Source organism: Corvus moneduloides, chromosome 2, assembly GCF_009650955.1.
Source record: "Corvus moneduloides isolate bCorMon1 chromosome 2, bCorMon1.pri, whole genome shotgun sequence".
Classification (NCBI taxonomy): Eukaryota; Metazoa; Chordata; class Aves; order Passeriformes; family Corvidae; genus Corvus; species Corvus moneduloides.
Genome location: NC_045477.1, coordinates 52496400 through 52510304, shown reverse-complemented (window position 1 = coordinate 52510304; position 13905 = coordinate 52496400). Strand labels below are relative to the sequence as shown.

General features: G+C 38.4%; 1 protein-coding gene across 5 annotated transcripts in view; it reads left to right on the top strand.

Annotated features, from left to right (window-relative positions):
• TRPC4 (transient receptor potential cation channel subfamily C member 4) overlaps nt 1-13905 on the top strand; it is a 135127-nt gene that overhangs the window by 108717 nt on the left and 12505 nt on the right. For all 5 annotated transcript variants that reach the window (XM_032099642.1, XM_032099641.1, XM_032099643.1 and 2 more), the window contains 4 exons: nt 606-745; nt 8362-8675; nt 11008-11203; nt 12890-13084. In XM_032099642.1, coding sequence (XP_031955533.1) covers nt 606-745; nt 8362-8675; nt 11008-11203; nt 12890-13084 — 845 coding nt within the window. The remainder of the gene's footprint in view (nt 1-605; nt 746-8361; nt 8676-11007; nt 11204-12889; nt 13085-13905) is intronic.

Sequence of the window (13905 nt, the reverse complement as noted above, 5' to 3'; positions counted from 1 at the left end):
TATTTCTGTTTCACTGTGTCTAGCACAATGTGTGCTCTGCACACCTGAAAACAGTTTCAATTCCTTCATGTCCCAAAGGAAGGTATCAACAAAAACTTTCTTCTGGAGACACTACTCTTTCATATGGAAAAGGGAGACTTTAGTTCAGCATTGACAATAACAATAGAAATTCTCTTCCTTATTGTGTGGGTTCCAATCAAAATAAATTGTGTTGGATTGACTTCTGCAGTCATAAATTTTCCAGTTTGAAATACATTGCATCAGTTGCCAAGGACTGAGTTGGCATTGGTAACTTATTTTAAGACCCTTTTTATACTTTTTAGGATACAATGAGAAAGAGATTGAAGAGAACCAAAGAAACTGTCCTTATACAAGCAGATTACTTTTTTTTTTTTTTTTAGCGGGTTTTGTGTGACAAATTAATTCCGGAAACATTAGCGTAAAGATGAAATTTCACCTACCTAGATGTGTCATTTAGAGCACTTAGCCACTTTCCCTTTACACTTGATGTGAGGAGAATCAATCTATCATGAGATAAGTGTCTAGAATAGTCACAGCCTTTCTTACTTAATATTCATACCTAATGAATTGTGTTCTATTTACAGGTTTTATCTGGGGTGAAATTAAACAGATGTGGGATGGTGGACTGCAGGACTACATTCATGACTGGTGGAACCTCATGGATTTTGTAATGAATTCCTTGTATTTGGCAACAATCTCTTTGAAAATTGTTGCATTTTCAAAGGTAAACTTTAAAAAAAAAAGAGCAAAAGTTTTAAGATCAATTGAATAAGGCTTCTTCAATCTTTCTTTTGTGTTTGGAGGTCCTGAGGCTTAGCAATGCAAGAGATGTATGATGTGCTCTGTGAATCTTCTGCAGCAATGACAGGAAGCTAGACAAGCATAAGAGCAAACAAAACATTGTGGTTTATGCTTTTTTCTTCTTGGCCCATGCAATCTTTTCTTATTTTGTCCTGAACTGTCATACTGTTAATTTCTTGAAAAACTAAAATTGCCTGTAATATTTTATAATGTTTGCATAAAATTATGGTTTTTTTGACTTTTTTTCTTTGACTTTTTTTCAGTGACAAATTATTGCCCCTAAGACAATTTTACACAACTTTCAGACAGGTCTACTGGCAAAATACTTAGTCAAAATCGGTGGGGGGAACTAAAGAGCAAGATTTTAATTTCTTTTGAAAATTTATGATAAGTGCAACATGAAAAACTAAAATTGAAGGGGATAAAATGGTCACTCGAGGCTGGGTATGTTCATTTTTTCATTCTTCTCATGGACTTGTTGTGAATAGTCTTTTATTTCTGCTGTTTTAAGTATCTTCCAGCAGAACAAACCTTCTTTCCAAAGGCATAGAACATGTTGTGTGAACATTTTGTGTATATTCAACATGAATATGTAATGTGATAGAAATTCCTCATAAATGAGCTATTTTGAGCAAAAAATGTGAAAGGAAATTAAAGCATTTTTTAGCATTTGTCATAGAGTTCTTATCACATCCAAGTAAAGATAAGCCCATTTTTACTGGCCGCTGGGATCTGCATTGTACTTCAGCTTTTTCAAGTTCCCTGCCACCAGCAATAATTTATAGTTGCAATAATACTACCCTGTATGCATGGAAGAAGAGTCTCTCCTCTGCTAAGATACTTTTGACTGGGACAAGGAGAGAGCTGTCAAGTAGCCAGTTATGGCTTTCCCTCCTCAAGCAGCAGCTGTTCTCATTGCAGTCCTGCCACAGGCTTAGAGGAACTTAGGGACTCTAATTTATATCATCTTGTGTCTGTTCACAAAGGTCCATGTGTCAGCTGGTCAGGAACAGGGATGAACAAAGACCTGGGATGTGTTGACGCACCAGCTGTCTCCTTTGACAAAAGGTTTCTGACGTGCTGGGCTTCTGGCTGCAAACCTTTGGAAGTCTTCTCACTCAAAGAAATTTGGAGCCTGAAAGAGAAAGGTGCTCCAAAGTGTGGTGAACTGTCATTTAAAAGCTAATGAAATGCCTTTTTACGCACAAAGATGCCTTATCATAAAGTGACTAGAAAATAAGTAGTCGTTTCACTGTCCCTTGTAACAAAGCAAACAGTTCATTGAAAATGGATGTTTCCAAAGTATTGGAGATGGCCAATTATTCACTTCAGAATAATATTAATTAGAAGACATTATAATCCTTTCATCTCCCAAACAGCTTCTGTTTACAGTAATGGGATTCCAAGGTGACAGTATCTGGGATAATGGGCATCCATTACTCTCCAAATTAGTGCTTACATTTTAATGATAATGAATACAGTGCTTAAAAAAGCTGTACTAGTCAACTGGAACACATGATGAAGTAATGAACAGAGGAATACAAGTGTGATTTAATACCCAGCCACATTCCTTCAAATGCCTACAACAGAGTTCCTTGCCACTATGCCAGATGAGATTGAGAGGATGCCAAACGTAACCAGTATGTTTTGATATAAAGCTTTAATTCTCTTTTCCTGAGCATTGCAAGACAGGTTTTTCTAAGTTACAGCTGTTCTGTATTTATTGAACCAAAGATCAGTTCTCAGATTTTTTCTATCTTCTATAGATCAGTTCAAGCCACCTAAGAAAACATTTTAACCAACTCCCTTGAATAAAATTATGAGTGCTCCCATGCTACTCTCCTGTGTGATAAATATTCCCAGAGTAAAATATAGTGTTTGTTGCCCATTTCAGGCTCTCTGGCTGATGCAGTAGTTAAGTAGATGGATAGTAGTTAGAGTAGCTGATGGGGTAGTGTAAAATACACCAAAATGTATAATTTCAGGATGAGAGAACTTCAAAGATAAGTCAAAGTTATTGGTTTCATTGCCAGTATTCAAATATAATGAGGATATCTTATAATTTTTGAGGGGCTATGTTTTTTTGTCTCTGTATAAACATGTTAGGTCTTCCTAGATTATCCAGTATATCCACATGTTAGGTCTTCCTAAATTATCCTGTATATCCACTGAAAATGCTCTCTCCTCCATAAAAATATCATCATAAATAGTGCATTATCACAAATTTTTTAAAGTACATAATGACAGATTTTAAGCAACACATTTGTTTTGATGGAGGGTTTTAGATAGAAATGATTATGCATTAAGAAAAAATGTTAAACTTGAGCATTGGACCTAGTGCTGCTTGTTTCCAATTTTGCTAGAAATAACATACAATTCCGTATTGCTGATAATGTGCCTCAGCCACTGACATGAAGATCTAGTAGGGAAACTAATTCCTATTCAGGGCAAGAACTCTGAAGAGTATCTAAAGTACATTATTTGTCTCGACATTTACTGGCTTAATGATCACTGTGTCAGGTCTACTTTGTTCAGTAGTAAATAGGATTCTATATCCCTCCTGCCACCAGCTCTGCAGAAGCTAACATCTTCTTGCATGCTTGCATTGTAAAATGGTTTTGATTGATATTTTACCAGATTCACAGACTAAATGTCCATTTCCATAGGAAGATTAACACCTCTCCACCCCTGAGAAATTATGGACTTGATTCCTCAGTGTAATTACCATTTTAAAGCTCTCTGCTAGGCTATCCTTCTGCCCCCTTCCTACTGCTGCTTTGAAATTCCACATAATGAATGCAAAGTTTGATGCATACATTTTAAAATAGGAAGAGCTCATATTTACATATGACCTTTCAGGAAAGGATTTAAAGTACTTTTCCTGAAGTGAATATTACTTAACTTGTCTTTTTGTGACCAGAAACAAGGGGATCATCTGAGACCAAGGTCCAACAGCCCATTAAACATTCAGGTAGCCTGATCTACATGTCTGTTTGATCTTGGTGCTTCCAGGAGATCTAGAGTTCATGTCTTTTGTCTTAATGGGAAAACAGTGATCACTCAGCTTTTTTCCTCACAAATGATTCAGATATAGAATTTGCATTTGAATTCCTTTGAGTAAGGATCAAGAATTATTATCTTGTATTCCCTGTCTGACATCTCAAAAGCATCATATATTTGCCTTGAAACTCTACTGTTTATGTGCTGCTCAATTTGTTTTCTGCTCTTCTTAATTTTCTATTGATGTGCCATGTAAATTTCCTTCAACCACTGAGCCAATAATAGGTGTTATTTAATCAATTTAAGCGACGATTTGCTTTTTTTATGTCAAAAAGTTGTGTTTTCATTTCAAGTGGGGCCAGAAATTCATCAGGGTCACCGAACAGAGGACTGCAGAGTATCAGCGTCATGATTTACACCAAATTTAGTGCTGCTATGTTTTCTCTTACCATTTTCCCTTCCCTAGAACAATAATCATTTATTTATCCTGTGTAAAACAGAAGGACTTCAACAAACATGAGTGAGAGAACAAATACTTCAATTCTCCACGGTTTGGCTTGTTTGGGTCTGAGATACAGTTTTTATTCTTTTTTCTTTTTTTTTCACTGTTCCTGGTTATACCTAGTCTTTTTGCTACTCTTCTGTATTTGCCTTTTCACATAAAAGCTGCTTTGTTCTCTAGGGTTTTATCTTTAATATTTCTAGATTCCTTTTCAGCATTCTCTGCTCTAGTTAGTGGAATGAATAGGAATTGTTGTTAGAGACCTCTTATACTCATTATTTTCTTTATATTATTTGCTGTCTTCTTACAGTTAGTGTATTTCACAGATAATTTCCAAAATTATCTCTCAGGCCTTCACCTTTCTCACTTTTTTCTGCCAAGTACTTCCAGTCTCTTAAATTATGTTTCTTCAACGCTAAAATAACAGCCATCCCTCTCTGTTTACAGCCATGACACCTCTTGAATTCTATCCAAACATGCAGAAAGCACTTGGGCCCAAAAAAGGAAGAGTCAGTTATGCCGAAATATCACAGTTGTGCCTTTGATTTCCCTTTTACAAATAAAAGGTCATTGATCTTTTCTGAATGTTTAAGCAAATTAGTTTTGTGTCTTGATCCAGGACATCATAGGCAAAGTCCTTTTTCCTCGTCTTTCTGCTTAACATCATTTCTTGTAGAAAATATGACATTGGGTACATCTTGCAAGACTACAGCTGTAAGACAGTCTATCCCTTTTCCCAACAGTCAGTGAGGAGAAAATGAGAAAGTTAATGAACAACTCACCTCTGTGGGATATTTGCTTTCCCACTACTCTAGAAATTCTCATTTCTCTTTGCTGACTGTAAAAGTAGGCGACAGAGTGCAGATATGACTGTCCACACCTGATTTGTTAAACTTGATCCTTGCTCTCTTGGTATATCGTGTGCTATACTTATTCAGTGTCCTGTAGTTCCATGTATTTCTCAGAAGGGTATTTCCTTACATCTCCCCACTTCTGTAACTTCCCTGGAATCTGCCACTACTTGCCCTCACATAAAATATGTCTGCAGTTTGATGCTTTTGATTTTCTATCAAAAACTCAATCTCTTCCTAATTTTATATATGTTCTTTACATTTCTCCATGACTATGTTTTACTTTATTATCCCAACACACCTTGTGTCCCTAATCTGTGTATCTACGGCACTGTTCAGTACCAATCTTTGCTTGTACTGACAATTATTCCTAATTATTTAGTAGGTGCAAGTTTTCAGTTGTGAGGGTTGTAAAGTGCCATGAGAATTTGCAGTAATGTGCTTTTATATCTTAGGTGTTGTCTCCGGTAACTAAATTCTGTTTTCTACTGCCTGTTTTTCATCGCTGATCTTTAATCAATCAGAACTGGATTAAAGAGCAGTAGTGGATGGGGCAGATGAGCATAATCATTAGGGAGAGGATAGTCTAATGAAGAGAGTACTGATCTATGATTCCAGCAGGTCTAGATTTAATTCACTGCTCTGTAGAGAACAAATATCACAGGTGAATTAAATGTAAGGCTGAGTAATTTGTAATTCTTTAATGGGCTGTTCTTCAGTTTTGCAGTTCTCATCCCCAAATCCACAAACCTGTCAGCCACTATGGCTGCTTGTATACAAGTAAATGACACTGTGCCAGGGATTGCTGTCAGCACTGGGACGGTTTCACAAGCACTACCAGTTGGTTAGAGAAACCCTGGTGTGGGGCCTGTGCCAGCTATTAGTGTCCGAAACAGTGCCCAGTTCCCTTTCACAGTTTGGATCATATAATCACAGAGTCATAGGATGGTATGGGTTGGAAAGGACCTTTAAAGGTCACGTAGTCAGTGCCTCTGCAATAAGCACAGATATCTTCAACTAGATCAGGCCGCTCAGAGCCCCATCCAGCCTGACCTTGAATGTCTCCAGGAATGGGGCATCTGCCACCTCTCTGGGCAACCTGTTCCACTGTTTCACCACCCTCATCATAAAAAATTTCTTCCTATATCTAGTCCAAATCTACCCTTTTTCAGTTTAAAACCATTAGTTCATTGCTATTGCTGCAGGCCCTAGTAAAAAGTCTATCTCCATCTTTGCTATGAGGCCCCTTGAGGTACTGGAAGGCCACAAGATCTCCCCAAAGTCAGCTTTTCTCCACACTGAACTCTCTCAGCCTTTCCTCAGAGGAGAGGTGCTCCAGCCTTGTGACCATTTTCACTGTATGCCTCTGGACCCACTCCAATAGTCCATGTTTCTCCTGTACTGAGGATGCCAGATCTGGATGCAGCATGCCAAGTGGGGTATCACCAGAGTAGAGGAACAGAAACCCCTCTCTTGGCCTGCTGGCCACACTTCTTGTATAGCCCAGGATATGGTTGGTTTTCTGGGCTGTGAGCACACATCTACCAGTACCTGAACTCCATCTCCTCACAATCCCTTCATTCCCCTGACTGTCGTGGTACTGGGGGCTGCCTTGACCCAGGTGCAGTGCCTTGCACTTGGGTCTTGTTAAACCCCGTGCAGTTCCCATGGGGCCACTTCTTGACCTTGTCCCGGTCCCTCTGGATGGCATCCTGTCCTTCAGGCATGTCAGCCACGCCACTCAGCTAGGTTCATCTGTAAACTTGCTAGGTGTGGACTCAATCCATCTGTCTGTCATTAATGAAGATATTAAACAGTCCCAGTCCCAGTACAGATCCCTGAGGGGGTGTTACTTGTCACTGATGTCATCAAGCAGTTGATCACCTCTCTGTGGATGCACTCATCCAGCCAGTTCTTTATCCACTGAACAGTCCACCCATCAAATCCATCTCTCATCAGTTTGGAGAAGGATGTTGCAAGGGACCGTGTCAAAAGCCTTACACAAGTCCAGACAGATGACACCTGCAGCCTTTCCCTTGGTGAAATCATGCTGGTGCTTCAAATCACCTTCCTGTCAGCCAAGCACCTTAACACAACTTCTATGAGGATATTTTCCATGGCTTTCCCAGGCACAAAGGGAAGGCTGACAAGCTGGTTGTTCCTAAGGTTTTAATTTCTCCCCTTTTTAAAAATGGGGGCAATGTTTCACTCTTTCCAGTAACCAGGGACTTCACCTGACTGACAGGACTTTTCGAATGTGACGTAGAGTGACTTGGAAACTATGTTAGCCAGTTTCTTTAGGATTTCTTTAGGATTCCGAGGTGCATCTCATCAGGTCCCACAGACTTACGGATGTTCAAGTTCCTCAGGTGTTCCTGAACCACTCTGAGTGATTGCCTTCTTTGGAGGGCGAGTGTGGTGAAATGCTGTGATGCCTGTTTATGTTGTGTCATCTGGCCCCAGTGACACATGGAGTCCCTTTCCTTACTGCTGAGGGCATGCCCAGCAGTTCTGAAGGTTCATCTGTGTGGCCTAGAGTGGGTAAATACAGATAACACCATAGTCCCTCTTTGAAATCTGCTTTATATTATATTATCCCCTTTTTAGAGGGCTTCCTAGCATAGATTCTCTCCTCTGACATGTTCTATAAAACAGATTAATATATAAGTAAATAATGATGAGTCTGCCACAGTAGTTAAGCCTCAGTTCAAATATCTTTCATCTTCAAGAAATTTTTTTTTTGGTAGAGCTGGAACAGAAGTCACAGTTTCAGGGGTCAGACTCTTTGGTAATGTGACACATAAGCAGTTTGCCATAGTTCATTAATAAACATCTTTTTCATCATTGGTCCAGTACTAGTGATTAAGTGATATACTTACTCACTGATTGAATGTTTTCTTCCTCTTTGCCAGAGTTCTTGTGGATTTCTATCCATCACTGTCAGCCCTGCACTGTTCTCCAAAGAAATAATTTACCTGCTTGTACAGCTGGAAATTTCTATAATTCTAAAAAGCAAGGTGCTCAAAACTGTTCCTTTTGCAGTGTCAGAATTTTTAAACTTGCTTTTGCTACTGTGAAAATTTATTGTGAAATCTGAAAATTAATTGAGCAACTTATAAGGAAACTGACATGCTTGTTTATGCATAAAATCAGAGGAGTAATTTCTTCCCTTCTGCTTGTTTTCAGTATAGTGGGTTAGTTCCACGGGAGAGCTGGGACATGTGGCATCCAACCCTGGTGGCTGAAGCCCTGTTTGCAATCGCAAACATCTTTAGCTCCCTGCGCTTGATCTCACTATTCACTGCAAATTCTCACCTGGGACCTCTGCAGATATCTCTAGGAAGAATGTTGCTGGACATTTTGAAGTTTCTCTTCATATACTGTCTTGTGCTGCTCGCTTTTGCAAATGGATTGAACCAGCTGTATTTCTACTATGAGACAAATGAACCTGGCAACTGCAAAGGAATACGATGTGAAAAGCAGAATAATGCATTTTCAACGTAAGTTGCTATTTATTTCTATCCTCCCCCTCTCCCCAAATATTTTAATCACTTAGATGATGTTTACAGAAAAGAACCTTCATTTTCTATTGGTATTACAGTGGTGTCCTGACAGACACATCTAATGTTACCCGAATAAATAAAAATTAACATTTCATCACTCTAATAATATTCACATCATATGACAGTGAAATCTGTACAATTCAAGATATCTGAAAAGATAAAAATTAAAATAGAGATAAGAGGAAGATAAATGAGTTTAGAAGGTACATAAGGTCACCAGCTCAGACCTTGCTCATCCAGGCAGTTGTCACTCTGCATTTCTTCCATGTCTATCTGTGGGCATTAAATGAGTCTGGTGTTCTAAAACATGAAGATTCCTTGCAAATGTGATAGGCTGTAAAAAAACATGCAGTCCAAGATTCTACTGACCCTACTCCACACAATCGAATTTCTAATTTCTGTTAGAAGCTATTTCTTTTTCTTTCACTTTAAAATCAATCTTACTTCATTCTGGTTTTTAGTTCATCTACAGTACCAAAACACTGCCAAGTGAACACTAATTCTCCTTCACCTTCCAACCTGAATCAAACTCCTGCTATAAATGTTCATTCCCTATTAACTTCTGTGTATCTAGGCTGTTTTAAAAATGTATTTATTACCAATGTCTTCCTTCTTAGAGGAAATAATTTTATAAACATAGCGGCCTTTATATCATCCTAATCAAGTAACTTTTTGCAGGCACAGCGTATTTTTGTTGTATATTAATAACACCTATGCAGGTCTAAACTCTGTGTGATCTGAACAGAAAAGCACACGGAAATTTTTCACAGCTCAGCATTGAGGAAAGCAATATTCATCTGGGAAATAGTGGGGACTAGTGGCACTAGTGTCAGAAGGTGATGTCATGGCAAACTGTGATGCTTTATGTGTTCCAAACTTTTAAGGAGCAGAGTCTCACCAGGACTATTCTTATGACATGATAATGTAGCTGAACACAGAACAAAGGTGGAAGTTTTTCAAGCTATCTAGGTGCAGAGGATTATTTTTTAAAGTTCATCATTGTTACCAGCTTCCTAGCTGTTCTACAAACTTCTCTAAGGGGAATATCATATGCTTTAGGTATAAAAGCACAAGTTTCTTTTGAGAGCAGTGTGCTTCTCTTTTACATGTCTCCCTTCTTTATAAAACAAAACACATGCTAATGATAATAATTTCTTTCTAATTATTCAACTCTTTTTATCTCAGCGGCTCTCAACAAACCAGAATTGCCTAATATGAGGATACCATCCTTTTTTCAACATCCTGGTGAAACACAATCATTGAGTTACTTTTAGATCCTTATTCTACCCCCTATAGTTAAAGCAAAGGGTCAAAATACTTCAAAAGAAGGTGTCCAACATAAGATCTCTGAAACTATATTTTATCTCGCTGAAGTTTGAACAAAATCAACCTTTTTCTTGCAGGCTTATTTATAGATTCTGTATTGTATATCTAGAGGCTCAGATTTGAAACATTAGGCCATTGTTTCACTAGAAATATATTCCCTCTTGTCACGATCCACTAATACAAGCGAGGGTCGTGATGGTTTGTTTATAGATCTCAGAGTGCAAAAGGACACAAGGGATTTCAGTTTTAATCAGAACAGTGCACCTTTATTAAGTGCCCACAACATGGTAATGCAGTAGAGAAAGAGAGAGAGAGATAAGGAAAACAAAGCAAAAGGGTAGAGAGGAAGAAAAAGGGGGGTCAATAGCTACCAGCAGACGAGATGAAGTCCTCATGGTCTTCTGCCAATAGATTCGTCTTCTTTCCATGGGGAGATCTCATCTTGGTTAATTTAGAAAGTCCCTTTATAGTCCTTTTCAAAAGCGAGGGGCAACTGGCCAAGAAGTGGGGAAATCTACAGCTGTTGTTATGGGGCCCGTTGCCTTGGGAAACAGGTACAGGACAGACGTACAGGACAGGTCATTCCTTTCCACTTCAGCGCAGTCCTGGGCAGCAAGAACGGCACAGTCCATTGTGACCTGCACTAATTTCCTCAGGAATGCGTACCAGTTCCCAGTGGGCACACCTGCAGGCAACACCTGGCAGACATCCCACCTCAGCCAGGCCAGGACTGCTGTGTTCAGTCTCTGTCCTTGGCGATGATCGTGAGGCAGATGAGGGATCTTCGGACCGTCTCCTACACCTCTATGTTGGCTGTATTGTGATAAGTGTCATTCATCTCAGTCAAGTCAAGAACTTTTGTGTGTTTTGGGAGAAACTGAAAAATCTGAAAACTGAATGTGTTGTTATTATACAGCTATTCCTTCTTGGTCATGTTTTTCAGGTTATTTGAAACACTGCAGTCATTATTCTGGTCTATATTTGGACTCATCAATCTCTATGTGACCAATGTGAAAGCAAGGCATGAATTCACTGAATTTGTTGGGGCCACCATGTTTGGTACCTATAATGTAATATCTCTGGTTGTTCTACTCAACATGCTAATAGCCATGATGAATAACTCTTACCAACTCATTGCTGTAAGTTTTTCCTTTTTTTTAGATCATTTATAATATATACCCTCTCCCTGTTCCTACATTCAGTTTTTCTGGCAGTAAAACATTTCAAGGCAGGACATTGGGACAAATACTGTGATTTACTCTAATTCTTTTGCAGTGTTTGGGAGGGACAAAGAAGCCAAACCCAAGCTGGGTTGGGTAGAGGGAAATTTCCCCACAACACCAAATGGGGAAGAGGTGACCCTGATGAAGAAGCCAGCTCATGGGTTGAGAAGGGTGTCCTGATGCTTCTGGCAAGTGACATGGGCTACAGCCCTGCCCAAGCTACACTGTGCAGGACTTCTCATTAGAAAAAGATTGCCCAGGATTGTTCTGTCTCTGCTTCATTTTTAATACATTATATTTATTAGCCTTTGAAAGGCTGCTGCTTTTTTTGTTTGTTTGTTTTTTTAATCTAGCATGGATATACAGTTAACAGAAATTGGGTGCCCATGTTCTAAGGACAGTTTTGGACCCATTAGCTGTTCAAACAAAAGGTCATGTCTTCTCATTAAACAGTGTCCTGTTTCCTTCCTTAATGAAGACTGTCTTTATCCTTACCAGAGCTATTGGCATAGTTTTATTTCTCAACTGTCTATTGAGGAGACTAAGGAAAATAAACACTGATTCATCACAAGATAATTCAAATATGATCATGCAGAAAGCAAATAAAAGAAAGCTCCGCAGTCTTTAAGATTTTAAAATGTGCCTTTTTGTTTTTCCAACCTGGAAATTACAAGTGTTTCCACAAAAGAAAAACTGACCACCTGTGTTTGACCACCTGTAACTCTAGTTGTCAAAGTTTGGTGAACAATATCACAACATAGTACCACTCACCAAAACTTGGGCTGTAGGTAGTATACTTTTCCTGCTACAACTTCTAAGTTGGTGCTTTTGTTACTGTATGGCCAGGGCTAGACCTGTAGCTGAACTTCTTGGCTATCCAAATTAGTGATTTAAACTTCTTGTTCATCTGCTAGGATTTAGAAATCTTTACATGGACTTTAGCTTTCATTTTCCCAAAATTTTAAGAATTATACAATACTATATAGTTTCCAAAAGAAATAAAATTGCAAATAAAAATAAAAATCCAGACCACAACCTATGCCAAATATAGAATTTTGAAGTAGTAGGGAAAAAAAAAAGATACTTGACTCAACAGTTTTAGTAGCCTCATGATTTGTGGATAGCCTTTTTGTGAATTTTGGGAACTGGTAATTTCTAAGAAAATCCAAGAGCCTTACTGCCTTCTTAAAGCTGCTGCAGAGCAGCGTAATTAGACTGATCTATGTGGAATAATGGTGAGCTGCTATTATAACAAAATGTTTTTTCCAGAAATGTAGTATTTCTCTGCTTGTAATTACGCTTTCTGTTTTTTGAGAGACTTTCAATAATTTAACAGCTTGTAACAGTGAAAGAAGTGCTTATAAGTAGATATATACTTTACATATTGAACATCTCTTTACTGATGTAAAGCAGTTTAGTGTTAAAGGCCTTTGCTTTGTGTTAAAGGCCTTCTGTCCAAAGAAGATAGCACTATTTTAACAGGACAATTCATTAGTATTTCAAGGTTGTTCTAGTTTCAGTTTTTTGCGATTTTTGTAGGGGTTTATTTCGCCTCCTCAATTACATCAACATCTGTGCTGCTGATTTGTTTCTTGTGTGCAGGATCATGCAGACATTGAGTGGAAGTTTGCTCGAACAAAACTCTGGATGAGTTACTTTGAAGAAGGAGGAACTCTGCCCACTCCTTTTAATGTCATACCAAGCCCAAAGTCTTTGTGGTATCTGATCAAATGGTTATGGAAACACCTTTGCAAGAAAAAAATTAGAAGAAAGCCTGAAAGTTTTGGAACAATAGGGGTAAGCTGTGTGGTTTACTCTGCCTGTAGTCCTCCTCTTTGCTATATAGATGAGTTTTTGTCAGCCTTATAGAGCATCTGAACCATCAAATAATGTGCATATGAATAATTCTAGCAGTGAATGTTTACTTTTTACATTCATGTCAATGTATTTGAAGAGAAAGCATCATCATATCCCTGTACAATGACAGTATGAACCATGACTGTGCTTCATCTACAGATACTGCAAGAAAGATTAGGGGCAATACAAAAATCAAATATATATGCTTGTCTGCCAGTGTCAGAATTGGTCGCTAATCCCTAGCTCAAGCATCACAGTTCAGGTATAATTGAATACCATGAACCACAGACTCATGTATGAAGTATTCATCATGGGATATTTTCTGTGTCTCTGTCTCTCAACATGTAGTGAAATGGGTTTACCATAAAAGCACTCTTACCAAAAGCTGTTCTCGTTAAAAAAAACATTTTGAAAGGTAACAGCATTTACTTGGACTTGTTTTCTTGAATTTACAGGTAGAGTTATTTTAGAATCACATTCTGAAATCATACCATATTTTGATACTGCTTATTAACAGTGATATTTCTAGGGAAAAAAAAAAAGAGGGGAAAAGACACACAAGGCAACCAAGAATAGTCCTGCCCCTGGATTCAGCAGATGCCTGTGTAATATCTCAGCCACTTACTTTCTCTGGTAGCTGCAATGGGTAAAGCAGATTTGAATTTTTCCCTCCTAACTTCATCTGCTTGAGATACCTCAGTCAGCAACACAGTTTTTCTATACTGACAGTGCAAATATTCAGGCAACATCCTAACCCACCA